The sequence below is a fragment of the Chiloscyllium plagiosum genome, unplaced genomic scaffold (assembly GCF_037043375.1).
Source record: "Chiloscyllium plagiosum isolate Xiang-an unplaced genomic scaffold, Cpla_swu_hap1 HiC_scaffold_4, whole genome shotgun sequence".
Lineage (NCBI taxonomy): Eukaryota > Metazoa > Chordata > Chondrichthyes > Orectolobiformes > Hemiscylliidae > Chiloscyllium > Chiloscyllium plagiosum.
In genome coordinates, this window is record NW_028270142.1 from 127893397 (window position 1) to 127915618 (window position 22222).

The 22222-nt window shown below is 40.7% G+C and overlaps 1 protein-coding gene across 5 annotated transcripts in view; it reads right to left on the reverse strand.

The window, feature by feature from the left end:
* The window catches only part of dennd3a (DENN/MADD domain containing 3a), a 105905-nt gene that overhangs the window by 66493 nt on the left and 17190 nt on the right, over nucleotides 1-22222 (reverse strand). For all 5 annotated transcript variants that reach the window (XR_015757047.1, XM_087986650.1, XM_087986647.1 and 2 more), the window contains exons 3-7: nucleotides 15619-15901; nucleotides 10205-10320; nucleotides 8361-8500; nucleotides 4167-4278; nucleotides 1368-1487 (exon numbers count right to left, since the gene is read on the reverse strand). Coding sequence is in view for 4 of the 5 variants with exons in the window: in XM_087986650.1 (XP_087842776.1) it covers nucleotides 1368-1487; nucleotides 4167-4278; nucleotides 8361-8500; nucleotides 10205-10320; nucleotides 15619-15901 (771 nt within the window). In the remaining variant the exon portion in view is untranslated. The remainder of the gene's footprint in view (nucleotides 1-1367; nucleotides 1488-4166; nucleotides 4279-8360; nucleotides 8501-10204; nucleotides 10321-15618; nucleotides 15902-22222) is intronic.

Sequence of the window (22222 nt, forward strand, 5' to 3'; positions counted from 1 at the left end):
GGGCTGTTTTCCCTGGAGCGTCAGAGGCTAAGGGGTGACCTTATAGAGGTTTACAAAATTATGAGGAGCATGGATAAGATAAAGAGACAAAGTCTTTTCCCTGGGGTGGGGGAGCCCAGAACTAGAGGGCATAGGTTTAGGATGAGAGGGGAAAGATATAAAAAGGACCTAAGGGGCAACCTTTTCACACAAACGGTGGGACATGTATGGAATGAGCTGCCAGAGGAAGTGGTGGAGGCTGGTACAATTGCAACAGTTAAAAGGCATTTGGATGGGTTTATGAATAGCAAGGGTTGGAGGGATATGGGCCGGGTTCTGGCAGGTGGAACTAGATTAGGTTGGGATATCTGGTCGGCATGGACGGGTTAGACCAAAGGGTCTGTTTCCATGCTATACATCTCTATGACTCTATGACAGGGCTGTTTCCACTGTCTAGTCATGTGCTCTGGGTGGTCTATCTGGATTCTTTCTTTTCTCTAACTTTTTCAGCAGTTCACTAGTTTGCAAACATGTGAAAAAATTTTCAGAGGGCAGTTAAGAGTTAAACACATTGCCGTCAGTTAAGTCATACATGGGCCAGAGTACAGAAGGATGCAGATTTTCTTTCTGCTATGGTAGTATTCAAATCCATCTCCCCAGAACATGAACCTAAAACTCTGAATTACTAGCAAGTAACACAAACACTTTGTCACCACCTACCACCCATCCTCCCAAGATAGAAAATATGCAGGGCTATGGGAAGCAGGCATGAGAATTGTATTTGGTGAAATGCTCTTTGTGGACAGCCACCACAGACATGCAAGGCCAAGTAACCATCTATGTGCTTCTGATGCTGTGGATATCAAAATGTATGGCCAATATCAAACCAAACTGCTTGGCAAACTAAGGAATTATTCAGCACAGCTTTAATAAGTTAGGTAGTTCAATGTAGTGAAATATGTCAAACCATTTTTAAAAAAGGGAAGTAATTAAACATATTCCCAGGTGCCCATTTTCCTTGTCCGATTCCCTCATGGTCCAGATAGTTTCCCATTTCCCTAGCAAGTTTGCAGTGCCAATGTTGCTCATTTTGACATTATTAGCTTTTCAGTAACCAATACACAAAGGTGTTTAGGTTTCATCCCTGAAGCAAATTATGACTCACTCTGGCAAATGGAAGACCAAAGCTTAGGTAGCTTAGAATTTGAGAATTAGAAGCAGTGACTTGGGGAAAGTTCTTTGTAATCACTATGTCAAAAAGAAATTGTTAAGATGGAATCAAAGAGTAAGGCTATACTTAGAAATTGCATAGTCAGTGATTGACAACATGAACGCAAACATGCCACAAGAGATGACAAGTGTTACTCCAAATATGGGGCAGTAATTACCTTAAGGATACACTCAGGTTTGAAGCAGAGAAAAGGAATGTGAAGGTCCAAATCTACTGTAGGGTATTTTCGATCCTCCTTTGAAGGCAATATAATCTGCAGAGGTTTCAAATTAAATACCTGAAAAACATATTAAAATCGTTTTCTTACAATAAATTTGAAGCTAATACTTAGAAATGAATAAGAACAAAAAAAAGATTAGAAGTAAGCTATTTGGCACTTCAAGCCTACTCCGCTATTCAATATGATCACAGCTGATCCAACATCCCTCACATCCACTTTCTTATGTTTCCCTGTAACCCTAGGTCACGAATCTATCTATCTATCTACCTCTGCCTTCAATATACTAAAGGGCTCTGCTCCCACAACTCTGTGACATGGAACCCCAAAGATTCTCAACTCTCAGAGAGAAGACGTTCTTCTTCAGCTGAGTCTTAAAATGGTGCCCCATTATCCTAAGAAGATGCTCTCTGGTCCTAGATTCGCTCATCACGGGAAAACATCCTCTTTGCCTTTACCCTGTCAAGCCCATTAAAAATTCTGTATGTTTCAATGAGATCACCTCATACTTCTAAACTCCAGTGGATAGAGTCCCAGTCCATTTAACTGGGACTGCTCCAATGAAATGAAATCTTTCTTCCAATAAGGGGACCAAAACTGCTCCTGGTTTTCCAGATGTGGTCTCACCAGCGCTTTATACAGTTATAGTAAGACTTCCCTACTCTTATACTCCAACTCTCCTGAAATAAAGGGTCAACATGCCATTCAACTTCCTGATTACCTGCTGCAACTGTGTGCTAGCTTTGTGTTTTGTGCACAAGTCTCTCCCAAGTTGTGTTGCAGATTCCTATAATTTCTGTTCAAATAAAGTAAGAATGAACAATATTCCATTCTTTCGTTCTCACTTCCAAAATGAACTTCACATTTTCCCATATTATACTCCACTTGACAACATTTTTGCCCACTTACTTAACCTTTCAATATTTCTTTGTATTACTCTCACAACTTGCCTTTCTACCTATCTGCAAATGCAATTGGACAATTTGGAGAATCGCGAAAAAGTTATTTTGAAACACGCGAAAAATTCCTGAACTTGAAAATATCACAACTACATTCTCTTGTAAAAAGCAATCACAAAGGTGGAAGGCAAACTTCTAAAGACAATTAGTCAGGATAAAATTAAAAAGGAAATTTAGAACAGCCAGCAAAGATTTGTCATGGGAAAACTGTGCCTACCCAACTTGCTAGAGGTTTTTGACGAGGGTTGATGATATTGCCAAAATGTGGTGTATATGGATTTGCAAAAAGTAGTCAATATACTGCCACGGAATAGACTTGTGAGAAAAGTCATAGCTAATGAAAAAAAAGGGACAATAATAAAGTGGATACAAATTTGACTAAGGAATAAGAAACATAGTAATGTTTCATGGGTATTTTTCAGGCTAGAGGATGGTTTGTAGTAGCGTACAATATTGGATCCTTTTTTTACTCCTGACAGATATAAGTTATCTCGATCTTGATGTGCAAGGGACAATTTCAAAGCTTACAGATGATATTAGACTTGGCAGCATTGCAAATATAAGTGTGGAATTTCAATGCAGTATTGACAAGTTGATGGAGTGGCTGATTGATGACAGAGGAAGTTCAATGCAGAGAAATGAGAGATGATACATTTTGATACAAAGAACATGGAGAGTCAGTACAAAATAAAGGGTGTGCAGGAGCATTTGGACCTGGGTGTACATGTGCATAAGTCATTAAAGATGACAGGATAGCTAGAAAGAACAGTGAAAAAAGTATAGAGTATTCCAGGCTTCATTAATAGTGGTATAAAGTACAACAGTAGGGAAATTATGAGGAGCCTATATAAGATCATTGTATAAATTGGACTTCAGCTCGACAACAGTGTACTGTTCTGGCAGACACACTTTAGAAGGATGCAACACAAAGAAGAGACAGTACAGAAGCAGTTTATGTGAATGATGGTTCTTGTTCTGGAATGGGCTTTAAGGACAGATTGAAGAAGTTAGGACTGCTTTCCTTAGAGTGGAATAGGCCAATTTTTCAAAAGATCTAAACACAGTTCATAAGGGATTAGGAACCACAGAGCACAGGTTTATAAGTGTTTTTGCTAAAACAGCAAATATGAATGAGAAAAATAACTTGCTCAGCATGAATGTATTCCCTGCAAGTGTGATTGACAGTGTTCTCAGTGTAAAGACAGGATTTGGGACTAGGTGATGGACATTCCTAAGAATGCAATCATAGAAAGACAAAATTTCAACTGATAGATTTACCAGAAAGAGTTCCAGAACTCCACTATCCCTTTACTATGACGCTTCTGAGGGGCTGAACTGCAAGTTTAAAAATGTTCTGCAATTTTCCTAGTTGATATAATAGTTTCACCGTATCCTTCCCCTCTCCAACCAATTCCCTCGGACACTTAAGGCACTTTACATTTAGGTTGACCTCAATTTTATAAACACTAAACATAAATCAGGTTCCTGCAAACTTTCTCTATAATTTAACTCTTTAAACTCATTCCCTTGGTTCATATTACATATTGCAAGAATGACAGAAAAGCAAGAAAGTTAGAGTCAGAGTTAATTTGTTAGTGTTAAAAACTTTTGATTATTACAAAATTTATTTTCACCAAAGCTTGGTAAATGTCATCTTCCCTTTCTCCAGTAATATAAGAAAGGAATACTACTTCAACACATTAATTTCTATTTCAGCATTTGAAGTTTACAGAACTCACTACTTTTAACAAAAATAACTTGATGATAAATGCTACTTTACCAAATGGAGAGTTCCAGGTGGTGAACTGGGAACCAATGCTAATTTTGCCGCAAATTGGTGAACTTTATGATCAAAGTCCACCTGATGACATGACTTCACTTGCATTGTGAGACTGAGAAAGAGACCACAGATTATAAAAAATATCAACAAAATAATACAAGCTTTAAATTCTGAAAAAGGTTACTGGACCCAAAATGTTAACTCTGCGTTCTCTCCACAAATGCTGTCAGACCTGCTGAGTGTCTCTGCAGTTTCTTGTTTTAGATTATGAAATTTCTAACACACCGACAATAAATAAGAGATTTGATAAACCCCAAACATATCACAACTTATAAGCAACATCCTAGAATGGTGAGATGAGAAATTCACACTTGGAAATTGCCACTGAGCAGGGGACCAATATGGACTAGATAGACTGAATAACCTTAAAGAAGAATCTCTGCCATGAAGCAAAAGAAGTTTATTTATTAGATTACTTACAATGTGGAAACAGGCCCTTCGGCCCAACAATTCTACACCGACCTGCCGAAGTGCAACCCACCCAGACCCATTCTCCCACACCTAATACTACGGACAATTTAGCATGGCCAATTCACCTAACCTGCACATTTTTCTTTGGATTGTGGGAGGAAACCGGAGCACCCGGAGGAAACCCACACAGACACGGGGAGAATGTGCAAACTCCACACAGAGAGTCACCTGAGGCGGGAATTGAACCCGGGTCTCTGGCGCTGTGAGGCAGCAGTGCTAACCACTGTGCCACCGTGCCGCCCACTAAGAATTTATGAATTCTCTAATTTACAATCAGCAATTAGATTTGATTACTTACAGTGTGGAAACAGGCCTTTCGGCCCAACAAGTCCACACCGACCCTCCAAAGAGCAACTCACCCAGACCCATTCCCCTACATTTACCCCTTTACCTAACACTATGGGCAATTTAACATGGCCAATTCACCTAACCTGCACATTTTTGGGCTGTGGGAAGAAACCGGAGCAAACCCACACAGACACGGGGAGAACGTGCAAACTCCACACCAACAGTTGCCTGAGGCAGGAATTGAACCCAGGTCTCTGTGCTAACCACTATGCCACCGTGCCGCCCACTTATGTAATCATCCCAAACCCACCTCCTTTACTATATATACCGACCCTATGGTACCCCACCTTGTCCAATGCTGGCTGGATTCTGTCACTCACCAAAGATGAAGGAACTGCCGGGATATCCAGGAATACACTATCATCACTATACACAACACTATCACTATACACAACACTATCTTTGAACCCTAGCCACGTGTCCAGAGAAGTATTGGGTGTACAGAGTTGCCCTTCACTGTCAGCACGGTGGCTCAATAGCTATAAACCTGCACTTCTCAATGCAATGTATACAGCACATATAACTGCACCTCCCTCCCAAATCTCTGTTTAAGTACCAACCCACAAGACTCAACAGTCCATAACAACATCCCATCTTGCAAACCTCTCAAAATCAATACTAGTCCTTCGCCAATACCCACTGTAGCCCAGAACATTATCATTAAACGTAGGATTATAATATGCAGGAAAGCCTTCAAATTATTTACAAACAAAAATGAACAGAAATCAAACAAACACAAGCTGCATCTCTTTCCCAGAATACAAGCAAACTGTTCGGATGTGGAGAGAAAAGTTTTTTGAAGTCAATGAGTGATCACTACACCAAGTTCTCATCTAATGGAACCAGGTATCATTTGAGTTCTGTTAGGTATGCGTTGCCTGATGCAACTGTACTCTGTCATGCTGAAGGCGCGGTTCTTCCTGCTCAATGTGCTCAATCTCCTTAAGGTGGACAGCCCATCTTAAGGAGGCCCCTCACGGTACACACACACACACGCATGCATGCATGCGTCTATGGCCAGACAATAATGAGATGGTGCCCCTAACCCTGACTGATAGTATATGTTGCCCTTGACTGACTGTACTGGGACTCCCCTAAGGGACAGCAGATATTCTTGAATCGACTGAGGACAACTACCCTTCTACTCTGTGAAACTGTCATTTGGTTGAAGTGCATGGAGCATGTTTGCCGTGCAAACAGGTGGCACGTGCAGCAGGTACATAGGAACATAAAAACAGGAGTGGGCCATTCAGCTCCTCAAGCCTGTTATGCTATTCAATAAGATCATGGTTGACCTGTGGTCTAACTCCACATACCTGGCCCATATCTTTTGCTTAACAAACATTTATCTCAGATTTAAAATTAACAGCTAATCTAGCTGTTTGTGGGAAAGTTACAAACCTCTACCACCCTTTCTGTATGTAGCAGTACTTCTAACATCATTCTTGAGTGGTCTGGCCTTAATTTTGAAATTATGCCCACTAGTTTTACAATCTCCAATGTAAGTAGTTTATTTTTATCTATGCTGTCTTTTCCTGTTAATATGTATGAGGCTGCCATAGCATTGTGCTGTCACACCCTTGACAGATGATTACTAACAAGCATTAAAAATTTCCTGGCTTTCTGTCTGCACTGAACAGCAAGGCAAGCCTTTAAGCTCTGGCTGAGGGACCAAGGCAATGACAAAGCAAGGCAGGAGGCTGTAAGTACCCAGGAAGGGTTTAAATGAGTGTCTGCTAGGACAGCAAGCAAGCAGTTCTGAGATGCATCTAGTCAAATCCACAAGCTGAACATCTGTCCCTACATGCAAACTGTCCTTCTAACAGCATGGCAACATGTATTCAAAAGTGCATCTAAGAAGTTCAGAAGCATATATGTCTTAATTATACAAGAGCCACGAGTGTACGATGGGAAACTGCCCATTGAGTTTGCCTCAAGATGTTGATGCCAGGTGTTTAATAAAGCAGTCCGGAAAAGCAAGCTGTGATCTAGAGTCATCAAGTATTCATTCTGATGTTCATGTCAGGAATTCTTAGTGTCTAGTCTCAATCCAATATATTCTAAAATAGGAACCTGACTTTAAATAAAGTTATGTATTACTGAGGGTGCTCATGAACAATATTGCCCAGTAATAGGTTCTTCACCACTTACTGGCAAGAAACTCATCTCAACTCCCAGAACGCCACTGGAAAATGCAGCTTGCTGGTCTCAACTTCAAGAAATGAGCACTCAACATCCCAACAATTCTTCCAAATTTCTCGCCATAGCCCACCTCATTCAAACCTGGGGAAGACTTCACCAAGACCTTAACTCATACTAAAAAAGATCAAATTCATCATCAAGCAAAATACATATTGCTAAGTAATAACTTTGTTAGAAAAAAGAAACAGAGCTGAACAATTTCTTTTGAATAGAAAACTACTTCATAATAAAATATTTCAGTGCCAATCCATGAGAAGATCCTGACAAACCTGCTGCAGCTATTTAATGTCTTTGCTTGGTCAAGTTCCAGCTGTCTTACATGCATGCAAGGGAAGTAACTGCCATTGCATAGCACAAAGTAAACTAACAGGCCTTAAGCTCAAGCATTCTCAGTTGCCTCATCAATGACGTTCCCTCCATCACAAGGTCAGAAGTTTGCTGATGATTGGAACATTCACGACTCCTCAGAAACAGTATATGTTCATATGGAGCAAGACCTGGATAATCAGCAGGCTGACAAGTGGCAAATATTTTGCATGCAATACAAGTGCCAGGAAATGACCATCTCAAATGAGATGGAATTTAAGCATTGCGCCTGGAGATTCACAATCACTGAATCTCCCACAATTAACATCTTAGGGCAATTGACCACAACTTTAACTGGACCAGCAAATAAATACTATATTGTGACTAAAATAACAGGTCAGGAGTTCTCCGGCACCGAACTCACTTTTAGACTCTGCAATGTCTGTTCACTAGGAGGAAGTGGGGACTGCAAATGCTGGAGTTCAGAGTCAAGAGTGTGGTGCTGGAAAAGCATAGCAGGTCAGGCAGCATCCAAGGAGCAGGAGAATCGACGTTTCAGGCATAAGTCCTTCACTATTTACGAGACACAATTCAGAAGTGTGATGGAATACTTTAAACTTACCAGAATGAATGCAGCTCCAAGAACATTCCAGAAGTTCAACATCATCCAGGATGAAGCAACCTGCTTCATTAGCACCACATCATCAACACTCAAGCCATCCACTACCACAGATGCTCAACAGTAGCAGTTAACCATTAACAAGCTGCACTACAGTTACAAAAACACAATCATATGCTAGTGCTTACCAGGAGAGAGAATCCTTAAAGGCTGTAAAGTAAGGAAATTTAGATATCACACAAATACTGAAAGGAGCATATAAAGACATCCTAGACTTTTGCACAGCTGCATCCCAATGTGCTTGCCCATTCTGAAAACTGTTTCCTTCCTGTGAACAGAAGCAAAATCACATTACTCAAAATGGTATTGATTGAACTTTATATTTTCTATGCAAGCCATTCAGATTTTTCCAAAGCTAATTTGTAAACGCTATAGCCACTTTCCAGTGAGGTAGATCTTACTTAAATAAGTAAAAGGAAAAAGATCCATCAGGCACACAATAAACTTAGAGTGCAGACTGATCATTTCTTCAAAAAAAAGATAAATGTTGGATTCAATAGTCAAGATATTAGGCAGTGAAAAAGAATAGCTAATTTGAAGGAAAAAGATAAGGGATGGATGGATAAAAGAAGAAGATGTTTCAAGAGAGGAAGATAATAAATGGAACTACTGTTAATGCACCAAACATATCAAACTACTACTCTAATGAAGTAAAATTACAGCTCAACAGAAATTCTGAAAGATTCCCAGAAAACAAAGTAGAAAAGTAAGGAATTAGCAAGTGAGGCATACTGAAAATACAGTGGTCAGTCACTTACTTCTAACAAAATTGGACAGCTGTCTTAGGGGACACAGATTTAAGGTGATGGGTAGAAAAATTAGAAGGGACTGTGATGATACTATTGCTTTAAGAGGTGAACATTGTCCTTCTTCTAAAAAATGAAGAGAGGTTGAGATAGCTTCAAGCAAATAAAATAAACACGTTGCGAGGCCTTGGATTTCTTTTTTAAAAAGCTTGGAACAATAGAAGCAGCTACATCTCTCTCTTTGGTACAGCTAAAAGCTTGTGTTCTCTTCCTTCTGATCGAATTGCATGTGAGACAATCTATTTTACTAAATTTGCCTTTGCCAACGATGTCCTTATGGAATGTTACTATATTGGAACAGTTAATCAGTAGTTAGCAATTTTGTTAAGTCTTTTGATAGAGTTATAGTTGAGCCAATTCTTTTATTTTTATTTTGTCTGTATTTTAACTATAGTGTAGGAATAAAAGTGTGTTTTGCTTCAAGACTGGTTGTTTAACCAAACAAATTGCTTCTGGAACACAATGTCTGGCACTTGCCTTTAAAATAAAAAAAAAGTTAGGGTCTAGGCTATCTCCTTGACACGTTTTGTGAGGGTTTGGACTGTTTCATAACAGGACACAAGGGAAAATAGTTTTCAGCCAGAAGGAGTTGACAGTGATTGGTTAGCTCAGTTGGCAATGCAACTGGCTAAAGTCATCATGAAGGTCCCACCTACTCAATGGTGCCTTATTAGTTAGTGATCCTCATGCTCAAGTCACCACCAGTCATTTCTCTAATGAGAGAGCAACCCTCTGGCTACAGTAATTTTACGTTTACCTATTTAAAAACTACACAGCTGAGCTAATACTTCATGTCACAATATGTAAAATTCAGTTTTCAATTCCATCACAAAAGGTCACCGAATATCAAATGGGGAAAGCTCTCATAGGTACCCTTTACATTGTTAGAAATCTTTACATTGATATGCAAGTGATTTGTGCACTGACTAGCACACATTTATTCATGGAATAATTATCAGTTCCTGACCTGTATCAGATGATTAGGCCAAAGGAACGTACCATTTTGCACCTTAGTTTTAGAAAAATCACTGGCAACAACTCAGTACATTAACTGGCAACAGCCTAGTTCGGATAAATTGGAGAAGATAAACATTTTCTGTGGAAACCTCCAGGTTCAAATCTGTACATTATTTTTCAAGTTAATTACTGGTGCATAATTTACATACCTGAATAGGCCTATAAAACTGCACCACCACACCATAGGTTCTTGCTCCAAAAACATCTGTGAACACCAAGAAGTGATAGTGATCCTCTTTTGGTTCAGTTTCTATTTGCAGTTCTCCTGTAAATGAATAAACAAAATTGTAGAGAACAGCCAATTATTAATGTTGTACATAACATTGTACCAAAAATTTCACCAGAATTACATTATGTTACAGCTTACAGCAGCATGCGACTGGGAAATTTGGGAAGGCAAATCAAATGGTATTTGTTGCAAGGTGAATGGGGTAGAAGGGAGCAAAGTTTTGTTGCAGTATTATGGGCCATTACTGAGATCACATCTGGGATACTATACACAATTTTAGTCTTCATAATTTTTCAAGAAGATACACTCTGACTTATTTGTGTTGACACTTTGGGCCCAAACTTTTATTGACATAACCAGTATGTTGACATAATTGATGTTCTAAAAAGGTGATCCATGCCCACCTATTTTCTTTAAAAGTGAAACACAGATTTCAAATATGTCCATCAAGAGAAATTTAAATTTGAATTCAAGTTGTGTCTACTACTGGTACTGCAGAAGGCCCAAACTGCAGGATTGTATTTTGAGCCCAATGAAGTCTTCCCATCTCTGTCTGGTTAAATGCTGGGAAAGTAGGAAAGTAACAAAGATCTCTACTCCACACCTTCTTGTCCAATTAACAGGAGCTCAATCTTCAGAGATATATTATAAATGCTGTCTATTATTTAACTTCAAGGTCAAATCACATGGGTGCACAAACATATGAATTAGAAGAAAGCATCTCTTCAGCTCTTCCAGCCTGCTATATCATTCAATAAGATCACACTGATCTATTGGTAACCACAAATCAGCATTCATGCCTGCCTCCGATAATCACCAAGCTCTTATTAGTCAGGAATCTATATACCTCTACCCTCACTTTAAAAGTACTCAATGACCTCACCACCACCTCCTTATTTGTGAAAAGGAATTCCAAAGACTCATGACAAAAGTGAGAGAAAAAAGTTCCTCCTCATATCTTCAGTTAAAGTTCTAAATTGAAGGAAGGCTAAATTTTGGCAGTATTAGGCAAGAACTTTCAAAAGGTGATTGGGATAGAATGTTCACAGGCAAAAGGGATGGCTTCAAAAATAAGGTATCGAGAGGACACAGACAGTATTTTCCTGTTCGGGTGAAAGACAAGGTGCAGGGAACACTGGATGACGAGAGAAATTGAGGTTTGGTCAAGAAAAAGAAGAAAGCATACGTCAGGTATAGACAGTAGAGGTTGAGTGAATCTTTTAAAGAGTATAAAGGCAGAGGGAAATCAGGAGGGCAACAAGAAGCACGTGATAGTTTTGGCAAATAGGGTTAAGCAGAATCCAAAGGAATTTTATAAATATATTAAGGACAAAATGGTGACTAGGGAGACAAAACGTTCCCTCAAAGATCAGCAAGGCAGCCTATGTGTGGAAACACAGGAGATGCAAGAAGATACTAAACAAGTATTTTGCATTACTGTTAACTGTGGAGAAGGACATGGAAGATATAGAATGTGGAAAAATAGATAGTGACATCTTAAAGTATGCCCATATTACATACAGTTGGTGGTGCTTGATGTCGTAAGATGCACAAAGGTGGATAAATCCCCAGGACTTTATCAGGTGCCCTAGAACTCTAGGAAAGCTAGGGAAGTGATTGCTGGGCCTCTTGCTGAGATATTTGTCTCATTGATAGTCATAAGTGAGGTGTTGGAAGACTGGAGGTTAGCAAATGTGGTGGCACTATTTAAGAAAGGAGGTAAGGAAAAGACAGGGAACTATAGACCAGTGAGCCTGACAACAGTGGTGGGCAAGTTGTTGGAGGGAATCCTAAGGGAGAAGATTTACATGCATTTGGAAAGGCAAGGTCTGATTAGGGGTAGTCAGCATGGCTTTGTGCATGGGAAATTATGTCTCACTAACTTGATTGATTTTTTTGGAACAAGTAACAAAGAGGATTGATGAGGACAAAGTGGTGGACGTGACCTATATGGACCTCAGTAAGGTATTCAACAAGGTTCCTGATGAGACAAAAGGCCAATTCCTGATGAAGGGCTTTTGCCCGAAATGTCAATTTTCCTGCTCCTCAGATGCTGCCTAACCTGCTGTGCTTTTCCAGCACCACTCTAATCTAAACCAAGGTTAGCAAGGTTAGATCACATGAGAACTAGCCATTTGGATACAGAACTGACGAGAAGGTAGAAGACATAGTGTGATGCTGAAGGGTTGCCTTTCAGACTGGAGGCCTGTGTCCAGTGGTGTGCCACAAGGATTGATGCTGGGTCCACTGTTTTTCATCATTTCTATCAATGATTTGGATGTGAGCATAGGAGGTATAGTTAGTAAGTTTGCAGATGACACCAAAATTTGAGGTGTAGTGGACAGCAAAGGTTACCTCAGAGTACAAAAGGCCAAGGAGTGGCTGATGGAGTTTAATTTAGATAAATGTAAGGTATTGCATTTTGGAAAGGCAAATCAGGGCAGGACTTGTGTACTTAATGGTAAGTGTTGTTGAACAAAGAGGCTTTGGAGTGCAGGTTCATAGTTCCTTGAAAGCAGAGTCATAGCTAGGATACTGAAAAGGTGTTTGATATGTTTTTCTTTATTGGTCAGAGCAGGTATAGGAGTTGGCAGGTCATGTTGTGACTGTACAGGACATTGGTTAGGCTAATTTTGGAACACTGTGTGCAATCTGGTTCCCCTGAGAATGTAACTTTTTTTTAAAAAGTTGGTGATTTACATATAAAAGAAGTGAAAATCATGGTCATTCTAACAGATGAGAAACTTAACAAACAATCAAGGTATTTTTCAATGTATAATTTCAGTTACATCACACTATAATTTTTGCTATAAATTCTGGATCGTACAATCAAGCACTCCACAACCACCTGATGAAGGAGCAGCGTTCCAAAAGCTAGTGCTTCCAATTAAACCTGTTGGGACTATAACCTGCTGTTGTGTGATTTGTAACTCTGCAAGATAAAATTAAGCCTAAAAAGAAAAATGAGGATTATAGGAGTATAGAATTAAAATATTACGGCATGAGAAGAAAACCTTCAGCCTATCCTGGCCATTTCACTGCACATGGCCCATAACCTATATTCTAGATATTATGGACCAGGCCACACTCCTCAAAACATTTCAAGAAAGTAGCCCAGACCCTAACTTTGCTATTTGATTTAAGCAGATGTACAGTGGATATTCCAGGAGAGAATCAGTTGGTCAAACTACTTAGTTTTAAACAAAACAGAATTTATTTACAAGATTATTGAATGAAACACAAAACAGAATACAGAATAACTTATCCCACCCGAAAACCCAACAGACTATCCCAACTGAATGACACTGTTCCAAAATACTTGCAACATTCCCCATGAACAGTCCTTGGCACAAAAGGAGAAATCAAACAAGTTCTTACAGGAGAGAAGCCAGCGAGGGAGAGGGTCCAGCAGCCTTTCTTCACGCACCCGCTGCTGCATTAAAACCAAACCAGGGCGGCACGGTGGCTCAGTGGTTAGCACTACTGCCTCACAGCGCCAGGACCAAAGTTCAATTCCTGCCTCGGGCAACTGTCTGTGTGGGGTTTGCACATTCTCCCAGTGTCTGCATGTGTTTCCTCCGGGTGCTCCGGTTTCCTCCCACAGTCCAAAGATGTGCAGGTTAAGTGAATTGGCCATGCTAAATTGCCCTTAGTGTCAGGTGCATTCGTCAGGGGTAAATGCAGGGAAATGGGTCTGGGTGGGTTGCTCTTCGGAGGGTTAGTGTGGATTTGTTGGGCCAAAGGGCCTGTTTCCATACTGTAGGAATCTAATCTAATAGCTGAGCTGAGAGAACTGGCCACTCCCCTTTCATTATACAGGTTTTTTTTAACTTGAAAGCCTCTGTCTGAGGTAGTATCTGTTAGCTATTATCAAATTGGTTCTAAAACCCATCCCCAACTCTGACTTTTCAGAACCTTTGTCGTTTACAACCTCTCTGAAAAAAACAAGGACAGCATAACCTTGTTAAAAGGAGAAGGTCTGTCACATATAGCAGTTCAAATGTCCATTTAAATACTTCTTAAATATTGTGATGGTCCCAGCTCTACCATCTTTCAGGCAGCAGGTATTCATCACACACCAGGTGAAAAGAAATTCTTAAATCCCCTCCAAACCTTCTGCCCCTTAGCTTAAATAAATATTTGATTTATAATTAAATTTAATTACTTAAATCTATGGTGCTGGTAACTGACCCCACTCTAAAGGGAACAAATTTATTCCCAATATGCCTCTCTATGCCCTTCACAAGTTTGTGCACATTGACTATTATCATCATCCCAATTAAGCATTTTGTAGTAGCAACAAGTTTAAGTGCACTTCCTCAGCATTGTCTTGTCAGCTTGCAACACTTGGTCATGGATAGCTCCTTGCAGTGGAAGAGTGACATGTTTCAGATCAAAGATCATCTTTTACGAAATTGATGCCGTGTTAGCAGTACTTGATGTTTTTCTTTGCAGCATTACTGGGATTAGCACAAATTCCTCATTAGGGAGTGTTTTCCAGATGTTATTGGTGGATACAAAATACCAAAGGAAATAGGCAACAGTCTCTTCCACCTCTGATAATTCATGAAGGACTGGGAGGGTCGCTTCATCAAGAGCCCAGCTATATTTTTGTTTGCAAATTCTACTGACAAGGTATTAGAGTCATAACAGAACAACACCAGTAACTAGGTTCATTACATTCTTACCACACTCCAAGCCATATTTCTAGCACCTTCAGAAAACTGTATTAAGAGTGAAGGCAACGTGACACCTTACCCTAGATCCCAATGCTATGTCAAATTGGTTTCAGATATTCAGCAATGAAGCAGATCCAAGCAGAAGACTCCCTACAGAAAGATGCCTAGATCTGCAAGCATCCATGCCTGCGATCATCATATTTTTATGCCAATTGATTCAGATTTGATACAAAACCTTAAGACAAAGCAGCAATGACAGTTTTGCTGAACTCCAGATTTGATTGTAAAGCTTTATAATTTCCATTAATTCCCAATTAAGTTGATTAAAATTGAAAGACTGACATCTGTGCATTTTAATCGGACCCAATTTTAGATTCCCTCATCAAATCCCATTTTGGGAAGCATCACAGGACTTTCATCCAACCCATGTTTTCAAAGTTCCAAGTCCGGGACCAACCTGATTAAGTACCTATCTCCCTGTATGTACACATAATCGTACATAATCCAAACTTAGCACATAACTCTGCTGAATTGGGAATTCACCACAAAACTAATGGAAAATTGAAAAATGTATGGCCATATTTAGTATAAAGTGGTTTCAAGGTAGGATGTGGAAAGGGGTAAAATGATTAATTTTCAAATATAAACAAAATACCTGGGAAACATAATTGAGGCAGTCCTTGGAGATCTATATTATTTGGAATGCTAATTTCTTCAGTCTGTGGCTCTTTGTGACCTGCATTTGTACTGCTTATGCCGGATGTTGCATGCTTAAAATCCTTTTTCCTCCTGAACGAGCGGTGTCTTGGAGTTCTAGTAAAACTTGGAGCAATGTGACCACAGTGGGGGATGTCTCGAGTAATAAATGGAGGAACATGAGCTGAGCGAACCTCTGGGCTAAGACAAGTATGTAACTGAGCAACATCTTTTTGGACTGCCTATAAGGAAAAAGACAAACCAATGCTGCATTATTCAAAAATTTAGCTTATCTTGCATTAGGACCACTTCTAACATTAAACAAGTAAAGTAACTGCTTAAATTTATACTTTGTAATGGTATCTACAAGTACCTCCAATTGATGATAAACTCTGAAAAATTACATTGATCATAGTCAACATGGTTTCATCAAGTTACCTCATTGAGTTTTTTGAGAAGGTAACCAAGCATGTAGATGAGGGTAGGGCAGTTGACGTGGTATACATGGACTTCAGTAAAGCCTTTGATAAGGTTCCACATGGTAGGATGTTGGAGAAAATGCAGAGGCATGGAATTGTGGGTGACTTAGCAGTTTGGATTAGAAACTGGCTTTCTAAAAGAAGGTAGCGAGTGGCAGTTGATGGAAAATATTCAACCTGGTATGCCACAAGGATCTGTTTTGGGACCACAACTGCTTGTCATTTTCATAAATGACTTAGACGCAGGCATAGGTGGATGGATTAGTAAATTTGCAGATGACACTAAAGTCGGTGGAGTAGTGGACAGGTTGCAGGGGAAATTGGATAAACTGCAGAATTGGGCTGAGAGGTGGAAAATGGAGTTCAATGCAGCTAAATGTGAGGTGATGCACTTTGCGAAGAATAACAGGAAGGCAGAGTACTGGGTCGATGGAAAGATTCTTGGTAGTGTGGATGTGCAGAGGGATTTTGGAGTCCATGTGCATAGATCCCTGAAAGTTGCCACGCAGGTGGATAGTGCTGTTAAGAAGGCTTACAGTGTGTTAGGTTTCATTCATAGAGGGATTGAGTTCCGGAGCCGCAATATCATGCTGCAACTATACAAAATGCTAGTGCAGCCACACTTGGAATATTGTGTACAGCTCTGGTCCCCATATTTCGGGAAGGATGTGGAAACATTGGAAAAGGTGCAGAGGAGATTTACCAGGGTGTTGCCTAGTCTGGAGGGAAGGTCTTATGAGGAAAGGCTGAGAGACTTAACCTGTTCTCATTGGCAAGAAGGCGGCTAAGAGGGGATTTGATAGAGACATACAAGATGATCAGAGGATTAGATTAGATTACATTACATTACATTACATTACATTACATTACAGCATGGAAACAGGCCCTTCGGCCCAACAAGTCCACACCGACCCGCCGAAGCGCAACCCACCCATACCCCTACATTTACCCCTTACCTAACACTATGGGAAATTTAGCATGGCCAATTCACCTGACCTGCACATCTTTGGACTGTGGGAGGAAACCGGAGCATCCGGAGGAAACTCGCGCAGACACGGGGAGAATGTGCAAACTCTACACAGTCAGTCGCCTGAGGCGGGAATTGAACCCGGGTCTCAGGCGCTGTGAGGCAGCAGTGCTAACCACTGTGCCACCGTGCCGCTCAACTAATAGATAGATAGGGTAGACAGTGAAAGTCTTTTTCCTAGGGTGATGACATCAGCGTGTATGAGGGGGCATAACTACAAAGTGAGGGGTGATAGATTTAAGACAGATGTCAGAGGCAGATTCTTTACGCAGAGAGTGGTAAGGGTGTGGAATGCCCTACCTGCTAATGTAGTCAACTCAGCCACATTAGGGAGATTTAAACAATCCTTAGATAAGCACGTGGATGATTTTGGGATAGTGTAGGGGTCGAGCTGAGAATAGTTCACGGGATGGTGCAACATCGAGGGCCGAAGGGCCTGTTCTGTGCTCTATTGTTCTATGTTCTATATAATCTGACAATTCAAGGAGAGAGGGAAACTTTGAGAGCAAGAGATTCAGAATGTGCATAATACAGTAAGAGAGCATTGATAAGGACAATGCAATCCATTTAGTACACTTGGACTTCCAAAAGCCAAATCAATAAAGTATCACCAAAAACAGGCTTGTCAGCAAGATTGAGGAAGTCAGTATATGTACTGATATGAAGTTTTTGAGTAACAGGAAATAGAGTAGTAATGCATGTTTATTTTGGACCAGGTCACAGAATCTACAGTGAGATTTCCTAGTGGTCAATATGGCTCTCATTCATTTGATCCATATTGATGGCTTACACTTGAGGGTGCACAGCACAATTTCAAAATATGCATATGATACCAAAACTGAAAGTATTGTGTACCACGAGGAAGATAATGACAAGAAATCAAAAGGATGTAAATGAGCTAGTGGATTAAATTTAATACTGAAAAGAGTTTTGAGATATATTTTGGTAAGAACAAAGTGAAAGGGCAATATAAAGGATACAATTCCACTGCAGAAATAGATGGATCTGGGAAGATGTGAATGCAATCCTTAAAGGCGATAGATGGAAAAAACTGCTAATACGGTCAACTTGATGCTGGGCTAGAGTCGAAAAGTGTGTTGCTGGAAAAACAGAGCCAGTCAGGCTATACAGGTGATAAAAGAAGAAGTGTTGAATCTCTATGCCATACTGGTCTAGCAAAAATTATGTCCAATTCAGAGCACAACACTTTAGGAAGAATGAAAAAGTACAGGAAAAGAAGTAAAAAAAAAGTTACATGAATGGTTTCAGGGATGAGAAACTTCAGTTATGTGGATTCACAGGTAAAGCTGGGGCTGTTCTTTTTGCAGAGGTTGAAAGATTTGTTAGAGGGTATTCAAAATCATGAAGTGTGGGAGATTGTGTTCAAATAAGGACCGGAATCAGAGTGGTGAAAACAGTTTCTTATTCAGCAGTCACAGCACAAGTTGGAGTTGGCAATAGAATCCCGAAATACAGTTCTTACAAGAGCCCTTTGAAACACAGTTCTTATATATATTAAAATTCCATTACTATGGTACTTTGTTTTTTTCTACAGTACACAAAAGGTTTGAAGGACTTCTGTCCCGGAGATAGGAGATGGGTTAAAACATGCTAAATACTGACTGCTACTTCTGATGGGATTACAAGTGTCTGTCCAGTCTGTTTACAATAATTAGGAGGTGTTTGTCTTAAGTTAGCAATTGTAGTAAAAATATTAGGTCTATATGCTCTAAGAAAGTTAGAAATTGTACCTTACTGAATAAAAATAATCTCATAGTCCCCCCTTTTGATTCTACCGAGACCTTTCAAAGCAAACCACATGATTCTTATCAGAGAACCGTTTGGCATCTACACTTTACGAAAAGAAAACATAGACAGTTAGAATAACAATAACAGACATCATGGTGGTCAGTCAGTCTCCGGTCCCATGTATGGTGAGATGCCCGCTTGATATGGGAGGCATGAATCCAAGCCTCCTTTCCTCGGATGTTGATGGTGCTGGTATGATCCTTGTCATTTCGCATCTAAGGGTTTTTTTGTGGGTCGTTTTCACAAGAGCCCATTTGCCTGGTACAGTATCGTGAGCTCCCTCCAGCGGGTCTTTCAGGGCACCCGTTACCAATTGGGAAGCAGAACTTACAGAATTGGTCAGTACCTGACAGCAAGACAATAAAGGTGACAGTCTGCAGCATAGCAGGAGTCTGAGTAAAAATTGGCAGACTGATCCTCTGATGTTCTGTAGGCTTTAGTCAGAACCTGTAATGCTGTTTTCTGTGCAGATGCTCCAGTGGGTAGGTTTCCCGATATCATGACAGGGCTGAATGTCTTGACAGTCCATCCAGTTTTCTTGTGATCTGTAGTTAATATGCATTCCCCACTTGCCTTTTGCACAGGCCACACCAGGCTGTTAGAGATACTGTCAGTTTATATCAAAGTCCCTTTTTCCTTTTTAGTGATGCTCTTGAAAAATTCACGAGTTCCATTTTCAGCAACCCGCAGTCATCCTTGTTTTTAGTCCAGATGGGGCGACCTTCTAATTTTTTGCTTTGTAGGGTTCTGATGGAAGTCATTGCCAGTCCATCAAAAAAATGTAAAGAGGAATTCAGCTAGGTGAGGATATCTATCTTGAGGAGCGGCTAGGTGACAGGTCCTACCTATATAAAAGTTACTAACTCGTGGGGGTCGAGTTCAAGGTGTATGAGTTGGTCTGTTTGATTTCAAACCTGTCAGTCCTGCTCCATAAGCTGTTCTCACAGTCCGATCTAGCAGGAGTTTGGTCTCATACGTCTGGGGTAAGCAGGTCCATTCTGCTCCTGTGTCCAAAAGGCACTCACTCAATGTCCAGGTCACCCACCCTCATGTTCATACACAATCCGCCTCCCCTCTGCTGGCTTAAAGCCAATAGGAGCATAGATGGGCATGGGGAGGGGTCTTTCAGTTTTTTGCTGAAAATGTGCTGCTGGAAAAGGGCAGCAAGTCAGGCAGCATCCAAGGAGCAGGAGAATTGACGTTTCGGGCATGAGCCCTTCTTCAGGAACTTCCTGAAGAAGGGCTCATGCCCGAAACGTCGATTCTCCTACTCCTTGGATGCTGCCTGACCTGCTGCGCTTTTCCAGCAACACATTTTCAGCTCTGATCTCCAGCATCTGCAGTCCTCACTTTCCCCTCTTTCACTTTTTTTGTCAACTTTAGCAGCTCCTGCTGGATGGTTAGTTTCTTTAAACTGTTTTCAGAGATTAACCTTACTCCCAGCTTCCAGGGTCTTCTCTTCCTCACTGCTTATTAGGTGATTTCGCCCTCTTCCTCTTTGCCAGCACCCCCTGGCCCAGTGGCCTTCCTCCCCACAGAAATGATTCTTCTCTGGACATTGGTCTTGTGTCTTCCTGGGGCTACTGAGGATATGTTTAATTTGTTCTATCTGTAGGGCTCACAGTTTGGCGCCCATATCTCCATTGAGTGTTGGGCCCAGTCAACCAATTCATAGTGATGATTCCCTTTCTGGTCCCAATCCTGTTTAGTCAGCTTTAACATTTTAGTGAGCTCAAGTATAAGTCCAGCCACAAAAGCAGACTTCAGCAGGCCATAATTACAACCTTCAAAACCCATATTATTCTGCAGATTTAGGACTCCTGCATATTCTTTTCAGGTTGTCATCTTAAACCTTTCCTCATATTGGACTTCTTCTGTGGGTTTTTGACAGTAAGCTGTAGCTTTTGTCCCAGTCTTATGCAATCTATACCCCTGTGCCAATGTTTTATTGCTGTCCAGCCAGCTTGCAGCTCCTGCTCATACTCTTCAAAAGCACTTTTGACTGTCTAATGGAGGAGGCATCCTTCTCTTTTAGTTACAATAATGTTCAGAATTTGTACCCTGTCCCAGGGATGGAGAATATATATTTCCCCCAATCAGTCTGGGACTTCCCATGTCTTCACTGGCCCCTTCTTCAGGTGAAGAATTTATTTAGAGCACCTGTCCATATTCTCAGAGATCACAGGTCCATGCACAGTGTGCATTTCAGTCCATAGTACTGAAATATTCACCTCAGTGCCATCCTCTAAATCTCTGCCTGACCATTTCTTCAATCTTTACTTACTTTTAAGGGGTCATAAAAATGGTGCCGGGGGTAAACAATCCTCATTGCTTTCACTGCTAGAGTCCCTCTGTTTCCCAAGGACAACAGCTTTGATTTTCCAAATCCTTTCCTAGATGTCTCGGATGGTCACGTACATATTCTGAGTGGGCTTGGGAACCCGGTGAAGAAACTAACTGGACTGTTGACACATCCTTCAGTTTCTTGTTCTCTTTTTCAAGCTCCTGATTTTTAAGGTGAGCTGTTTCCTGTTTGGATCTTTCTTTCTGCAGCTGTTCATGCACTACTTTTAATTGCTCTTTAAATTGAGTTTCTTCATGATCATGGGCTAATTGGGACAGGACTTCACTTCCCTGGCAAATTTGTCCCATTAATGGAAGGGGCCATTTAATTCTGTCTTTATTTTTCGGTCCCCAAACCGGTCTCATGTCATCAAGGGTCCACTGTCCTTGGAGAGAAAGTGAGGACTGCAGATGCTGGAGATCAGAGCTGAAAATGTGTTGCTGGAAAAGCGCAGCAGGTCAGGCAGCATCCAAGGAGTAGGAGAATCGACGTTTCGGACATGAGCCCTTCTTCAGGAACTTCCTGAAGAAGGGCTCATGCCCCGAAACATCAATTCTCCTGCCCCTTGGATGCTGCCTGACGTGCTGCGCTTTTCCAGCAACACATTTTCAGCTCCACTGTCCTTGGGGCATATTATACTTTTGCCCAATTTAGGTTAGAGTCTTCCCTAATGAGAATTGTACCTCAAGGTAATTCTGCAACTGCCGCAGCATTTCATCCTCAATTATGTCAGGAGGGCTGGCCTGCCTCTGGACACATAGGCAGATTCCCAGGGTCACTATTATAACCCTAATTCATGCATCGTGGGCAATTTCCTGCTGTGGGTAATTCCCTGCCCTGGACTATATCAGCCAATCTTAGGTTGAGACGTGGGTAATTCAAAATAAAATAGCCAACTCACAAA